The 17,310-nt window shown below is 33.6% G+C and overlaps 1 protein-coding gene across 7 annotated transcripts in view; it reads right to left on the bottom strand.

Annotated features, from left to right (window-relative positions):
- Positions 1–4,877: 4,877 nt before the first annotated feature.
- The window catches only part of LOC118744783 (serine-enriched protein), a 38,392-nt gene continuing 25,959 nt past the window's right edge, over positions 4,878–17,310 (bottom strand). For 5 of the 7 annotated variants that reach the window (XM_036478102.1, XM_036478101.1, XM_036478097.1 and 2 more), the window contains 6 exons: positions 16,425–16,583; positions 12,936–12,974; positions 10,341–10,458; positions 8,547–8,878; positions 8,339–8,479; positions 7,947–8,129 (listed from right to left, as the gene is read on the bottom strand). In XM_036478102.1, the coding sequence (XP_036333995.1) occupies positions 7,947–8,129; positions 8,339–8,479; positions 8,547–8,878; positions 10,341–10,458; positions 12,936–12,974; positions 16,425–16,583 (972 nt within the window). Of the gene's footprint in view, positions 7,906–7,946; positions 8,130–8,338; positions 8,480–8,546; positions 8,879–10,340; positions 10,459–12,935; positions 12,975–16,424; positions 16,584–17,310 lie in introns of those variants that run through there. The other 2 variants (XM_036478104.1, XM_036478103.1) reach the window with 2 other exon arrangements.

Below are 17,310 nucleotides of genomic sequence, written 5' to 3'. Positions count from 1 at the left end.
TTATTTTATTTTATTTTATTTTATTTTATTTTATTTTATTTTATTTTATTTTTATTTTACTTTATTATATTATGTTAGTTTATTTTATTTTCTTTACTTTAATTTAACTTAATTTTATTTTGTTTTAATGTCGTATTTTATTTTATTTTATTTTATAATTTTTTTTTATATTAAAAATTAAATGTTACATATTTTTTTTTAAGATTATCTAAATTACAACAAAGTCACTTAAAGCACACTACAAATAAAAATCGTAAAAAAAAACAAAAAGCAAATTTTAAAAAGCACTTTCTAATGCATTCCAGCAATTTTTCCAATAGCGTCTATTTGCAAATCATATAAATCAATAAATACAAAGCTCATTTACCAAACTCTAAGCTTGTACGCATCACTCCCAAAAGTATACTACCGCAGGTCTCAGGCTACTTGCTTGCATAAAACATGTGATTTGGTGTAACGAAAGTAATTCGCTATTTAACTGCACTTAAAACTAGAAAAAATCTGACTGATATTTTACAGTATAATTTGAATTTGTGATGTTTTTTGCTTTAAGCTCTTTTACCTTTGCAAATAGCTGTTTTTAATATGTTTTTTCATTGCGTGTGTGAAAGCTTTCAAGCGTTTAAATTCTTGCTGTTAGTGTAGGATGTTGTGCTTTGTTCAAGAACTGAAATAGAGTAAAACTGATAGGTATGTCTTGAAAGGAGTTAGTAGCGTAATGCGGATGTGATGTACATAAATTTTATTGACTACAAAAAATGGCCGTTTGATATGCAAATTATTCTAGAATATTTTAAATCTTTAGAAAGCCGAAAAATAATGAAAGCTTCTTTCGGAATTTAGTATCATAACTATTCTCTTGGCATAGAAATAGTGAAACTCGAACAGAGCTTTTTTAAGGTTAGATACTATTTCTTTCTACGCATTTTGCATTGACGAGCATAGAGCAAGCTCTCTCTGCCCTGGACTGTTTTTAAAACTTTACTTCTTAAAATTCCAAATTTTTGTAACAACACGTGGAACTGTAGTTAGGTTTAAGATTTCCGAAAGCTTCTGAAAACCTTTTGGTTTTTCGCATCGTCAAAAAATATTTTGAGTGCCTAAAATAAAATTTTCACGCTTTTGCTGCGGTTATGGGCAACGCCTTGCTGCATGCAGAGCTTTTTTAAACATTCTATGCATTTTGCACAAACGAGCATAGGGCAAACGCTTTCTATGCTCTCAATTGTTTTCGAGACTTTTTAAAAGCTTCTTAAAATACAAATACTGTAGCATACATTAAACATTTACTGAGCTGCTAAAAGCCAAATTTTTTAAAACCGTTGTTTGAAAGCTTCTTAGTATGAATTATTATGCCTTAAAAATGATTTTGCGAAAGCTGCTATGAATAAATATACCGCAGCTTTCGAATTGTGCTTTGTAAAAAGCTTTGAATTTGCAAATTACTTACTTGCACCAATAGATTAATGTTTTACCTGATTTTTAAAAAATTTTTTAAAGCTTTTTTAAAAACGATTTAAATCTCCTAAAAATAACTTTGTGAAAACTTGTAAAAGCTGGTCCTTTGCAAGCTTTTTGGATTTGTGAGTAATTTATGAACTCCATCTATACAACTTAATTTGTTTTTTGTAAAAATGTATGCAGAAGCTGCTAATTGAAATAAAATTTTCTCAAATTTTCCAAAAATGAGTATTTTTGTTTTCAGTTTTGAAAAGAGTTTTGTGAAAGCTTATGTAAATAAAACTACCAAAGCTCGTATAAGTAGCTTAATGAGAGCTTTTGAATTATTGATTTTTTTTTTTCGATTTCAACTTACAATTTGTCAGATTGTTTGGTGATCAACTTTAACAGTAATTTAAGATAAAACAAAAATTCCGTATCAAATTTAATTAAACACTTAATGTAATTTCGCGAAAATTGCTCTGAATTTAATTATTAAAGCCGAGCGAAAGCTCTTCACTGCTTGTCTCGTTTTCAACTTTGAAGCTTATCCGTATATGAAAATTTAAAAGAAATTGGCCGCAGTAAGCTTTATAAAATTGTATGTTTTATTAAGGACTTTTGTATTTTGTTATATGAACTACTAGTTACCTTTGGTGAAATTACCGTAATACAGCCATTTTATGGGTCAACTTTTTTTAAGCGTAACGTGAGTGTAAATTTTATTAATATTTAAATCTTTTCGTATGGTTAACGGTATTTATGTATGAATGTATATGAATCGACTATGTATGCGGATAAGTGCTCGTAACAACTATTTTTTTGCTTTTCGTATTTCATTTATTTTATAATTTCTTGCATTTATTTTTAAATAGTTTGAAACAGCCTAAGAACCAGAACCATTTCATGTATATTGGGGTAAACAGGATGTAAATATTTTGAATTTTATTTAAATTTTCTTTGTATGTAAATATTTTGTTTGATCTGATTTCAAATACACGCAACATTAAGATTGTCCAAAGTTATGTATTTATTACATTTTTTTTAACGAGTACTTGGGAATGTTAGTAAATATACAAGCATTTGCACATGTTTAAGTAGGTGCAAAGGAATGCTAATGACTATTGAAAAAATCTTGTATTATTTGATTGTAAATATTTAAATTTGAAAATATTTTTTACTTCTTTTGCTCATGTTTTTCAATATGTGTTTTTATTTTTATAACGGTATTTCTATTTAAGTGAGGAAAAAAATTTATTTATTTTTCTTTAATAATTGGCTGTTTTTATTTTTAGTTAATACATATATGCATTTGAGATTTTGTGAAAAAAATCTATTATTTTTAACAATTTATTTCATATCTAATATATACATGTGTATGTATTTATATGTGTCTATACTAACTATATGAAATGCGTAAATGGGTTGGCAATTTTTATATTTATAGTAAATATAGTTCTTAGATTGCTGTTGCGTTGCAAGTGTTGCACCGTTAAACTTTATACATTGCATTTTTGTGAAGATTATTGTTCGTTATTTCTCACATAACGTTTGTGTTCATAAGATTGGGTTGAAACAGTGGGTTGATTTCATTTGAATTTTTTTAATTAAGTATTTTCCTTTTTCTTTGAATTTTTGTAAATTGCTGTATATGTACATCTGTATATATAATAAAGTTTACCATACGCCACTAAAAACGAACTATACATACGTGATGAACGAGATTGAAAAAATTTCGAAAAATCTTACTATTAAAAAAAATATTTACACATAAATACTTACTCAAAATACTTTGGCAAACTCAGTACATATGTATGTATTTTCTTTTAAAACGTTTTTATTCAACTAACTATTTATTATTTCAAACGGTTTCACTTTTGTGTCTGCAGTGTTTTAGGTCTCCAACATTCTGTTTACCATTTCATCTTTGTTTTCCCAGCGTAAGAATATACATACATATGTATGTACGTACTCGCTCAGGAGTAGATAAATAATTGTAGCTTTCTCTCTTTGCCATCATATAACTAGTTAACATTTTTTGAGTATATTTCTGCTAGTTAATTTATATGTACACTACATTCTGAGTTTTAAATTTAGAATTCAGTTGCAGCGTTGCTTCTAAAAACAAACATTCTACTATTTTATGTACGTAATTTTATCCCTGTGCTTGTATGGCAATACCGGCGCTTCACTAATGGTCATTCTCAAATGCTTTATTTTCACGCTCGCTCGCAATCTAGGACAGTATATTGAATTTTACATCCCGAAATTTTTTCCAGCTTTGTAACTTTCTTTAGTGTCCTATTATTTCCTCTTCCTCTATTCCTCTCTCTCTTCCCGCCATATTTTGCCTTTTTCTGTTACGCTTTTTCTTTATCACTCTTTCTCATCGATAGTTTCTGTCTCTTTCCCTTTTCAATCTTAATTTAGGTAGTTTTACTTGGTTATTTCTTTTTTTTGTAGCTTTCTCACTTGTTTCTATCTCTATTCCTATCGCCTTTTCTCCTACCTTTATGCATTTCTTTTCCTCTCCTCTCCTTTCCATACATTTCCTTTCCTTTCCTTGCCTTTCATTTCATTTCCTAACCTTTTATTTTTTTTTTCATTTATTTTTTATTTTATTTTTTGTTCTTTCCTTTCGTTTGATTTCCTTTCCCTCGTATTTCCTCTTACTACCGATTTTCTTTTTATCATATTCTGCTCTTATCCTTTCCTTTTTATGTATTTCAGTTTGTCTTATTTCTTCTCTTTTCCTTTTTTCATTCCCATTTCCTTTCTTATTTTTCTATCCCTATTTTCCTTTCTGACCTTTTTGCTTTGTCTGATGCTTTTTTATCTCAATTTTGTTTCTATTTTTTTCTGTATCCATTCTTTCAGTTATCTCTTTTGCTCTCCCTTTCATTTTCTTCTTTCTTGCCACTTTATTTTACTACTCCTTCTATTTTCATCATATTCTTTTCTTATCCCTTGCATTATTATGTTTTTCTGTTTATGCGTTATGTCTTTGTCTTAATTTTCTCTGACCATATATTTTTCTTTCTATTCCTTTTACTTTTTGGCTTTCCAATTTTCGTCCTTTTTCTTTCTCTTGGCTCTCTCCTTTTCATAATGTTACTCGTTTGAACGCTCTCTATTTGCCTTTTCGGTCTCGATAGTTCTTTCTGAGTTCTCTCCAATATTTCTTTCCTATTTTCTTTTCTCTTTATTTTTATTTCATACTTTACCTTTCTCTATCTCTCTTTATTTGCATCTCTTGTATTTTACTATTCAAATTTTCTACTTTTCATTTGATTTGCCACTTTTTCGTTCTCTGCTTCATTCCTTTTTCTTACCTCTCCCTGGAGTACCTATTTAGTTACTCAGAAATGGAATCCTCTTGAAATGTCCATTTGCCTTCCTGCCGCTACTAGTTTCCTTCTAATTTTTCTTTTTTTTTTGTCTAATCTACTCGTATGTTAGAGCCAAAACTTTCCTCACTACTTGTATAAACTTCATTTCTCGCGCCTTCACAGATTCTCAACTCGTCAGCTCACCAACGCTTCCCTTTAGAAACTCTTCCCTGCATCATGTATTCTCTTGCGCCTACTATCCCTACGTCTATATCGATCAAATATGCGACTACGATGTCGTTCAGGACACAAAGCTTCCGGCGAACTATCGACTTTTTTCATAACAATGCGAAAAGTAAAAGTATGTTTGGGTGAAGCGCTCGCTGCCCGACGCGGCGAAGGCGGCTCAAATTCACTACCGCTTGAGAAACCGCCCACCGTGCTACTCACCACCGCGCAGGGTGTACCATTGCCATAACCCGACGGTGTGGACATCGAACCGGTCGAGAGCTGTTGCGTCAACACCGAACTAGGGCGTGGCTCAAAAATCGAAGCGCAACGCTGATCAGTGCAGAGAAAAGTTTTCACTTCCTCTTCGCGTTGCTTGATAGTGAGCGGAAAATGTTTCTTCGTCGGATCGGCGAAGGGACTACGCTGCGGCTCATGGTGATTGGGCGCGGAGTGCGGATAGGAGGAACTTGAATCATAACTGTCACGCGAGCTATAATTCGAGGAGGTCTGATTGGAGAGTGGGCTGCGTGCACGCGAGAAGGCACTGAAGGGTGAGATGCGCAACGCACGTAAAGTTTCGGGTTTTTGCTTCTTATTCATCGGGAAATTTGGGGAACGTGCAGGCGTCATGCCACTCGCATCGGAGGGTGTATAGTCAAAATGTGTCTCTAGCGAGGATTTGCGTCCGCACGAATAGCCAGAGCGCTGAAATGTCTCCGCGTCCACTAGTTCTATGGAGGACTTGCGCAGGTCGATATTGGACTTCTTTTTGTCGTCCATGTCGACAATTTCGAAGCTCGAAGTTTGATCTTCATAACTAGTGGATTGGTAGCGCGAAATATCGAAGCTTGTGTCGCGCGAGGAATAGGGGCAGTCGAAACTTGACTCAGCGCGACTTGATTTGCGGTCTCCCTCAACCATTTCGAAACTATCGCCGCCTGAGTCTAAACGCTGCAAGTTGATCAAGTCATTATCGGTGTCGGCACCGGGGCTACGCAAATTATCTAGAAATGGAGAGCGTGGTGGATCGAAGGAAGAACGCCGTGAAGGCGGCTCAAATTCAATAATCGGACATTGCAATGGTGACTTTTCAGCAGTTAGACTAGTTTCTGCTGCTTTGGCGAGCGCCTGCGCTGCGGCAGCCTCAGCCTCATCGGTTTCACGGCGCAACACTTGCAAATTCACGTAGATTGGTTCTGGTGCATAGGCTTTCAAAATTTCGGTTAGCTCAGCACGGAAATCCTCTGGAATGACGATATCATTCGAGTCGGATTCCCGTTCTTCGCTTATGCGTGGCTCAATGGGCTCACGACTTTCAGAACGACGCTGGAAATGATGTGTTATTTGTGCGTTCTCATTTGACAACGAGACTACTTTAAGCGAATTTGTGATCTCCTCAACGAAGCTGGTGACTACAGTGTCGGTTGTGGTGCCGGCTTCGTCCACATACTCCTCTTCGTGTATCTTCTCGTGCTTGATATATGATTCACCAACCTTCTCGAAATGCACATTCGCCAACTCGAATGGCAGTTCGCCGAGCGGTGATGCACGTCCCGAACCGGCACCACCGCCGAGACTGCCACCGGCGCGACCTACCTGCGCATCGTGTGGATCCAAGCCGCCTCCGCTGACATTGGAGTCTGCGCTGGCACGCTTTGATGAGCTGGCGGCAGCTGCTTGTTTCGCCTTATCGTCGTTGGCAGATCGACGTAGTTTCAGTGACATTTTTGCGTAGTGTGCGAATTTCAGTGACATCTTCGGTTCGAATCCAACTTCGGACATCTGCTTCACCACCGCACTCTTGGCCGCCGTCGATGAAGCAGCCGGACTGGCCGAGAAAGTGCTCTGCCTAATGAGCGGTCCCGATGACGAACCCGACTCGGCGCGTGTGAATGCGTTTGCAAAACGATTCGTGCGCGTGGAAATGTGTTTTGATGGTTTACGCACAAAAGCCAATATTTCCTTCATAACGCTAGTGCGCTCCTTTTTCTCCGGTGTTGATTCTTTAGCCGCGGCTGCCTCCTGTCGAACAGATTCTTCACGTTGTCGTTCCAACTCACGAGCCGCCTCAGCTGCGGCATTGGACTCTGCAATTTTTTCCGCCAGCCTGCCACTCTCCGTTGGATTTGAGACAGTTATCGGTGGTATAGGCATAGCAGTGATGGGACTACGCTTATCTCCGCTGAAGTAGATGGGCGTGAAGAGGTTTATTGATGGACGCTTAATGCCACTACCAGATGCAATTCCAAAGCCATCCTCCGTCTCTGCTTCATCGTAGTGTACGCCCTGTACATGTACTGTCGAAGTGGGGCTGCGGCGCAGCTGACCGAACTCGGTAGGTGCTGCGGCACCGATGGGCGAGCGGCGTTCTTGAGTGTGCATGCTAAGGGTCGGACTGCGCGCACCACCTGTGGGACTGCGCGCTGTCGGACTATGCATTCCCATGCCAAACATGGGCTGCACTGGCAATTCATTGGGTGACTTGAGTCGATCATTGGACATAATCAATGGACTGCGCCGTCCTTGCGGACTGCGATCATTAAAACCCACTGGACTGCGACGTCCTTGTACCAATACCAGGGACCCAGTCATGCTGTTCTTGCGACGATGCGAAGCACGAAGCGTACCCTGTCGGGATAATGTGGTCGGCGTTTTCTGCGAAGTACTGCCAGGACTCTTGGATTCAGGTTGCGGTAGTATGGGACTCTTTGGTGTAAGTGGGCTACGTTTCTTATCGTTGGTCGCCAATTGGGCGGTGTTCAGTGTAAGATTGGCCGCTTGGCCAAATATTGGTGCGGCATTTGGGCTACGGCGGTCTGATGGACTGCGTCGGGTGCGGAAACTCTGAGATTTGGCTTTGCGAATTTTTGGTAATGATTGGTGGTGCTTATGGCGGCCATGCGAGGATGAGTGGTGGGTGGAGGAGGAGGGACCGTTCAACTTATGTTAGTTGCTATTGTGCGGGCCGCTGGTGGGATCGCTGCTGCCGCTTGAACTTAATGTTGTATTCGAACCGTAGGGGTCCAAGGAACTCTGTACGGACATCGATCTGCCTTGATTTTGGCGTGCGCGCCTCACTCGACTAGAGTTGGGAGACAGCTTTCCGGGGTCGATGCTTTCTGGGTCTGCCTGCAAAGGTTAGAATCAGACATAAAGGGGGGACAAAAGGGGAGTGGAACGACAACAGCACACACGCCGCCCAAATCGTCAATTGGGCGTTCAGGAAGTGAGCCAATGCCGTTTAACACATTAATTTTTTTAGTAATCAAATATTGCATGAAAAAACATATCAGTAAAACGAAATGCTCAAAGTGAGCATAAGTTTAGCACGAGCTTACCTGATAGGCCAAAGCGTTCATGATGATCGAATATGGTACCAAACCCAGTGGATGGATCTCACGCATCAGTACATTCGCGGGTATCTTATGAAACTGAATGTACTCCAGAAAGTTGCCCAAAATCTCTTTCATATCAATGTTCTGTTGGGGTAAAGCATTCATCTTTTTGTGTACAAAATACAGTGACAAAATAATATTTCATACTCACCGGATTGTTGTCAAAATACTTCTTACTCCACATCAGCGCCGCCTGAAACTTGGTAAACTCATCAGCGCGCAACTCCTCACGTGCCAAAATGAGGCGCACCACGTGCTGTGGCAATAAAGTAAAGCTGCCCAAATTGAGTACTTCATTGCCATGCTCGTCTACAAATTCCAGCACTTTTTGTACCAAGCTCTTAGTGCACTTGTATTGTATGTAGCGCTCTGCGGAGGCAAGCAAAGCGCACACAGTATCCACGTTAATGCAACACTGCACAAAACCAGCACAAGCGCGACGCAACTCCTCCAAACCGTAGTAGTCTGCCGCGTTCATGACACCTAAAGAAAAATTGGAAATTATAAAGACCTTGCGTTGTAAGTGGAATATTCGGTGAAGAAAATATGCGAATATCGACTTGTCATTAAACGTATTCTCTGAGTATACAAAAGTAGGAGAAAACTAGACCACCTATTTAGGCTCTAGCTAAGACTGCAAATTACTTTTGTTCATATCATGTTGGTTCAGGTGTCTGGGTTGTTTGGTTCTTTGTATTTCCCAAGTGATGGATGACAGGTTCTGTAGTGGTAATTCATATCTGGTACCATTAGAGGGAAACTTCCTACTGATTGATTCTCAAAATTCGCATATCGCAACCATAAACCCCGTATAACTATTTTAAAACCAACCAGCGTGGTTGATAAAATCCAGCATCTTTTGTATGCTTTGGAAGCAACAATTTAACCCGTTTAGGACCAAGGGATACATATTTCCCTAAAAGTTCTTCCACTCATATGGATACTATGTGAGTTTTCAATAGTATTTAATATTTTTAGAATATGCCTCATCAAGCTATTTTTATCAAGAAATTCAAAAAAATATATATAATAAAAATCAAAACAGGATTTTTTCCTAGGGAAAAAACTTTTGGGGAAGGAAAATAAAACAAAAAAACACGAACCCTAACAATTTTGTTTTATCTAAAAATTTTTTACGCTAAATTTATGGCAGGAAAAATCATTTTTGGTCATAAGATTAAAGAAAATATAAATAATTTTTTTGCGCTAAATTTATGTCAGCAAAAATTATTTTTGCTAATGAGATTAAAAAAATAATAAAAGTTTCTTAGGATAAAAATGTAAGGGAAATAACTAGTCTTTAGGAAACAATCTTTGGGAGAAAATAATTGTTTTAAGATTTTTATCAAAAAAAGAAAATAACAAAATAATGAAAGCTATGAAAGAAAAAAGCTATTTGTGGACACAAATTTAATTCTTTGGGGACGAAAAAATATTGTGAAAAATTTGATTGGGGAAAAAATTAAGAAAAAAACCAAAAAATATTCAACAATTTTATTGACGGCGGTTGAAGAAGTCTAATGGAAGAAGTGATGATCTCCGAAATAGCAGCTATAACTCTAGTTAAGATTAATGTAAATTTTTAGAAAAAAAAATATTTATTTACTGTGAATTATTTTTTTAAAATGCGACTTTTTTATTTAGCCTTCGACGAATAACATTTTTCAAAACAAGAGTTCTTTAAACAACAGGATTATGGTCCTGAGAGGGTTAAACCTAAGTACTAGCATTGTATTCCTCTACCTTGTCAAAGTTAGATATCTGCGAAGAAGGTATTCTGCTGTTTCCTGTGCGTTTGCTTTCTTCCAGCTTGTGCAGAATTCAGTATAGTGTGCAGAATTCAGAATAGTTTGTGATTTGGGATCATGGTATAATAGAAACCCCCCTAGAGATTTTAATCATAAGAAAGTCTACCATTACAGACAAAAAAATATCTTTAACAAACCTAAAAGTGTTCTTGGTTGCAGTGTTACACAACCGGTGTGTATGTACTCTATCAGCTGCCTGAAAACATCCGGTTCGAATTCCTCAATGATCAGCGTTTGATGCTGTTGTCCAGCCGGCTAGAAGAAATAGAGGCGAAAGCATTGAATTGATTGTTAGCTAATATATTTAAATAATATTGAATTAAGTTTTTATTTTAGATAGTAAGACAATTTTAAGTGTTGCCATTCGACAGGAAATAACATAAATATTTAGACACCGATATTTTAATATACCCAATTATGTACATAAATATATTCTTAGTTACACATAAACTAAGACAATGCTTATAAAATTCAAAAGAAATAAAAGTTATTTGTAGGTATGACTTTCGGAATTGCTGAAGTGGAAGTCGAACGAAAAAGAGGAGGCGTAAATAAATTACAAAAATTCAAAAAACGAACTAATTAAGCTTTCACCTGAAATACGTAATGGAAAGTAGAGATAGGCGCATGATATTAGGGACCCACGATACTGATTTGAAGATAATCGTTATGTGCGGTATCAGAAATGTTTTTTTAAAATTTGCTGGCGGCACAGGACAAAATTCCTTTCCCGACACTCCCTATAAAACCTGCAACTTCAGAAAATCTTCCTCAAAAATATTGCATGAAACAGAATAACGGGAGACGCCAGATCTTGCAATGTGGCGAAATTAGAATATTCGAGAAAAAAGATGTATAAGTAGATTTATTATTTAAAATCAATTTGCAAGCCTTGAGAAAGTGATAGATTGTGGGACCCCTGGGATCACTGGTATGATTCTGAAAAACGCCAGGATGGGCGGGTGCGGGTCCTAAAATTTGGATGTCGTGACCGGAACTGAATATCCAGTCCCACGCCACCTGAATTATTATGTTTGTCCAAAAGGGAAATCGAGGTTTCAGGTAGAAAAGTATAAATTTTTAAGGATCCCACACCATTGCTACCAAAAGTTTTTTTTCTCCATATAAAATACATGGAAAACTTTGAGCGCTTTGAGCGGTCTATACATATTTTTTTGATTTTGAAATAAAAAAACAGGAATTAAAATTAAAATTACAACTTTACTTTCTTTTTGGATCACCCTAATATATATAAATGCCATCCTTTTGATACGCTTAAATATACTACTACAATTACGACAACAACAACAAAACCAATTGCCTGTACACACGTTTTTAAAATTAAGTTCTTTGTATATTAGGCATATGACTTTTTAATTAAATATATGTAGCTTTGAAAAAAATTATGAGGAATACCAACAAAAATAAAATTTTTTTAAAAATTTGGTGCAGGGCACTCCAAGAAAGAAAAATTTTGTTCTGAAAAACATACACATGTTCGTACATTAGGGTGGTTCAAAAACACATGCGAAAGAGTAAAGTCCGAATTTTAAAATTCTCATTCGCTAGGAAAAAATCCTATATCCTATATCGAAAAAACCTCTATTATTTTTATTTCGAAATCAAAAAGTATTTAGAGGTCGCTAAAATCGCTCATAATAATACACGATTTTTTATTTTACCATTTCGGAATACTAACCACCTATAAATAAAATGATTAAATAAATAATTGGATATTGTTACTGGAAGTCTCCTGAAGAAAAACAGAGGTTTCAAAAATTTTGTACCATATCTACGGAAAATTTTTAATTTTTCCATATAAGATACATGAAAAAATTTGTGCGCTTTGAGTGACCTCTAAATATTTTCTGATCTCAAAAAAAAAAAAATTTACATGTATTTTTTTCGGTATAGAACAACCCTAGCGGGTAAGAGCATTAAAATTCCGACTTAACTTTTTTTTGGACTAATCCAATGTAATGTCGATTACGATTGCGCACAAAAATTGATTTGTATACTTACATACATATATGGATATACATTTTTTTTCTTTCTCCAAGTTATTTGCGTAACAGATTTCGACAAAAATATTATTTTTGTTGGTATTTCCATCATTTCACACCCTCTTTTCATAGATATATTTTATTAAAAAAAAGTCATATGCCTACTCCCCATATGTACATATGAGAAGGACACATGCATATTGATTATAATGTTAGAGTAAATTAATTGTAAGAGTAAGAATGTTGATAGCTTTGTGAGTGTAAAATCAGGAATTCGATTGAATTTGAGCTGTTGAGTTCTTTTGTTAATTTTAAAACTTATTTTTCGATTAGAAATGTATAAATAAAATAAACTGAATACCTAGATAAGTAGCCAATAAGCAATTAAGAACAGAAACTGCAAAACTTTAAATCAAAATATTATATTTAATTAAATTTAGAATTCATAGCAATTTTTCACTACAATAAATTCACACAACAACGAATTAGAATTTCGAATGTAGAATAAAAGGAATCCAATGCATAGTCGAATAAAACCAATCATTCTAGAATATCTACTAATTAGTATAGAATTTGTATAACAAATTTTTTGCAGAACAAATTTTGAAATGCTAGACAGGAATTTAGAAAGCAACAGAAGGATATTTAAACAAAGTAAATTTTTCAAATAAGTGCAACGTAAAATTTCGTAGTTTTTTTTTTTTACTCGTACTTTCTATTAATTTTTACCTCAGGTATCGGAGCAAGTTGCTGGGTAAAACCACTCCTCTAATAAAACAATTGTATGTAAATTAAAACAAAAGAAAAAAAAATCATTGAAAATTCATGTAAATGTACAAATATGTATGTTTGTATTACAATTGTTTAGATTATTGTTAGTTATATTACCATAAATGCTACTACTTATGCATGTAAGTATGCATTGGTCATTTGTACAGTGGCAATGTACATATGTACTAAAAAATATGGGACACATTTATAAAACTTAGAGCCATTTTCATAGTGGACAGTACAGTTTACTCTAATTCGGCAGTTAACAAAATTTGAGAGTTAACTGCCGTATGTGAGTTAATTTTCCATAGTTAAATGTGGACTAAATATTTGTTAGTGTGTATGGAAGCATATAATTATTTTACAGGGGGTAAACCGATATAAGGGGCGGCAATGAGGGTATTTTTTTTACATACAAAGGCATAAATTGGCCAACTATTAATAAAACAATTTTTCAGAGAAATTATCAGTGGGACAACAAAATATGTGTGTACATATTAACACTTTAAGGCAAACACACACACATAAGCGGCTATTACTTACACGGCAATTCTGGCAACCGTCTTTCAACACACCACAGTCTTTCGAAAGACAAAATTCTGGAAACTACCTATCTTGAAAGCTCTTTACTGTCGAAAAACTACTTGAAAGATCTGCTAACGAGGAGGTCCTAGCGTTATGCCATTCGCCTTTTAGCAATAAATTTAAAAACATAATCATAATTTAATTAAAAATATATTTATTTTTTTCTTTTTAAAACATTAAAAACTAATAAAAACAAGAAAAATAAATAAAATTAAAACGAATAAAAATATTCTCTAAAGATTAAATTAAATTAAAAAAATTAATTTTTTTTCTTTTCAAAACAATAAAATCTAGATTAGAAAAGAACAAATTAAAAAAGACTTATATTTTTAAAACAAAATCTAAAAATTAAGAAAAAATAAAATTTGTAACTCAATGTATATAGCTCAAATTAATAAAACCTAAATTAGAAAAATAAAAAAAAAAACAAGAAAGAAGAAAATGGTACTTAAAACTTAATTAAATATAAAAAAAAAATATTTTTAAAACAAAATCTAAAACTAAAGAAAAAAAATAAATTTATAAAGAAAATCATTAAAATTAAATGAAATAAAACTACCAAAAATATTTTCATTTTTAAAACAAAATCTATAAGTTAAGAAAAAATTAAATTTATAAAAAAATGCCCTTAAAATTAAATGAAATAAAACTAATATATTTCTCTTTCAATAAAATATAAAAATAAAAGAAATTAAAGAAAAACAAATTCAATTAAAAAACAAGAAATAAATAAAATACATTTCTAAACATTAATTGGCAAAATATTATTATCTTTTTATCTTTGTTGAACAAAATTAAAGAAAGAATCTTATTTTTAAATGACAGCTAAAAATTAAATAAAGAAAGTAATAAGTAAAATAAATTAATTAAATTAATAAATAAAAAAAAAACAATAAAATTTAAAAACTAAAAAAAAATATTAAGTTTAAAACTTTAAATTAAAACTTATAAAAGAAACACTTCCGCTGCGCGCTTTGCTCACTCGGCCAAAGTGAGCTAAATCATATACAAGTGCTTTCTCTCAAAATAGCTTTTAACCACGAGTGGTGAGTGAGAGAGCTTTTTATTATTACCTTCCTTTTATTAGCTCGGGATGTAACTATGTAATATTGATGCGCCTAAAAGATGCAGCGATTTCTATTCTCAAGTTACATACCTGATGACAGTTTTTTTTTTATTTTTAAAAAGGATATATATTTTTTAAAATATTTTTTTTAGTTTAGATTTTATTACGTAAAAAATATATATATTTTTTTTTCATTTGCTTTTTAGAAATGTATATTGGAAAAACAACGTATGAGATGTAAGAAATTCCTTAGTTCTCAGCTTGACCTCAAGTTAAGCTCAAACCTAAATGTTTGTTGGTAGATTCCAGCTGCCGAACCCGGGACTTTGCAGCCGCGGCGGAACCTATTGAAATGCATGCCGATCCTTTGGGCATGTCCGCTTAAGTGCCAGTGACCTACGCAGACAGTCGAGATTTTTTTAGCTGTTTTTCTTACTCATTCTTAACAGATCTGTCGGGTAGGCTTTTGCGATGCAGTACAGCGAGTGGTAAATAGTATACTGAGGCCTGGGAATTTCTTGAGGGGTTTGTGGTTATTCCGTCTTTGGTTTGATCTAGTCGGTAGGCAAAGCTTTTATGGCATGGAAATGTGTTTAGCATTGCAATGTGCTCCAATGACCTTTCATTCCAATGTCATTCTATATCGCTACTTATTTTCCTACTCACTCCTAAATCTTTCATACAAAGAAGCCATCTGCACCTCAGGGAATATAAACTGTACGAAGTTGGTATGCATTATAAAGGCCTAGGTTGTCGATGTGGTTGTATTTTTTTTATTTTTTTATTTTATCTGTCTGAACACAAATGCATTAAAACCAATGGATGGGCAATACATATTTCCATAATAGGATAGGATTTTTTCCTCAAAAAAATGTATAGCATCTACGACTTGCAGCCAAATAGGTGATAGGAGTAATTAAAGGAAACATATTTCTTGTCTGATTACAATTTAGTTAATTTGTGCAAGGGCAGGAAACATTATTACACTCGGAATATTACAGACACTCACAGTGGATGAAATACAAACAATATTTTACACGAAATGTAAATTCTCTGGGTATGTGCATTGAGGGATGATGAAAGTGGAAATGCGCAAATATTTGGGCAAGTGATAAGGATGTCGTCACACGCTCACACAAGTTGAACATATTATACATACGTATATCCTTTTTTACATGTATATATATATGTACATACTTATAGGCATATGTATATGTGTATATGTATGTAGATGTATTGTATATTCCACTGTGCAGCAGCCAAACAGAGACACGTTAATGCTATGGCAATTATGAAAGAAGAAGAGCTCTAGCATAGTGATAGTAAGAATATCGTAAAAAACTATATTAACCAATAATATTGTCTATAAAGGTCTATAGTAATATTTTTGTGGAACATTTGAACCCAGTATTTTTCGCCGGTATTGGTCGTTTTAACCCTTGTTTTGGTCAAATTTGCTGACTTATTCATTTGAAATTTGCTGCACTCCTTGAGTTCTGCCCATAGTACAATTATTTGTATTCAGTTTCATTGTGAATCTATGATGACCGTCGCTACAATATGGCGCATTACAAATTTTTTACAACCCCCACCAGTAGAATGCAGTACATTATGAAAAATTCCAAATCCAGTGAAATAGATTTTTGGGAAAAAAAACAAAGGTGCTCTAATACTTTCATAATTGCTACGCCACATTCGTATATTTGTTTTATTCATTTAATTTTGTTGTACACTGTAATTAATAAGTGACTGCCTGTCGCTTTTAACCACACCACTCCACCCACTATAATACCAACCTGTTGTGCCGCATTTTGTAGATTCAACAGTGGTTCGGAAGAACGTTTGAGGAAAAGCCGCAATTTATTCTCTTTTGTCGAAGTTTCACGTTTACGTTGCGGTGATGGTGCCGAGTAGAGCATTTTGGCAAAGACGCGAGAGCGTGATGCCAAAACAGCCTAGGAGGGAGAGGAAGATAAGGGTGAATAAAAATAATATGTGCAAGTAATTATTTGGGGCGGAAATTGTCATCAATTTTCAACGTTAAGCAAAGTAAAGGCATCCGCGAGCTACTTCCTTTAAACATTATTGTATTTTATATCTATTTTATATCTATTTAATATTATTTTTTTTTTATTATGAAATTTTAATTATTTTTTTTTTCTGTTACTTTGTTTTATTTTATTCAATATGTTATGTTATTTTGTTGAATTTATTAATCTATTTTAGTCTATGCAATATTTTATTTTATTTTATATACATTTTTTTCATATTATTGAATTTGATTTAGTTTTAATTTATTTTGTTACTTTATTTTGTATTATTTTATTCTATTTTAGTTTATTCAGTTTGATATTTAATTTTTATTTTCCGTAGTAATTTTGTTTTATTTTACTTTATTTTATTTTATTTGCATTATATTTATAATTTTATTGTATAGATGTAATTTATTCTATAATATTAAAAAAATAATAAAAAATAAATATATTTATTATTTTATTAAAACTAAATTTTCTATTTTATTTTCTTTGCATTATTTTTTCAAATTATTTAAGTTAAATAATATTTTTTATTTTATTTAATTATATTTTATTTTATTGTGGTTTATTTTATTTTATTTAATTAAATTTTTTTTTTGATTTTATTTTATTTTATTTTATTTTATTTTATTTTATTTTATTTTAT

The sequence above is a fragment of the Rhagoletis pomonella genome, unplaced genomic scaffold (genome assembly GCF_013731165.1).
Source record: "Rhagoletis pomonella isolate Grant_MI unplaced genomic scaffold, Rhpom_1.0 Rhpom_scaffold_00008, whole genome shotgun sequence".
In the NCBI taxonomy this organism is placed as follows: Eukaryota; Metazoa; Arthropoda; class Insecta; order Diptera; family Tephritidae; genus Rhagoletis; species Rhagoletis pomonella.
The sequence above is the reverse complement of the archived record's forward strand: the minus strand, read 5'-3'. Positions and strand labels throughout refer to the sequence as shown.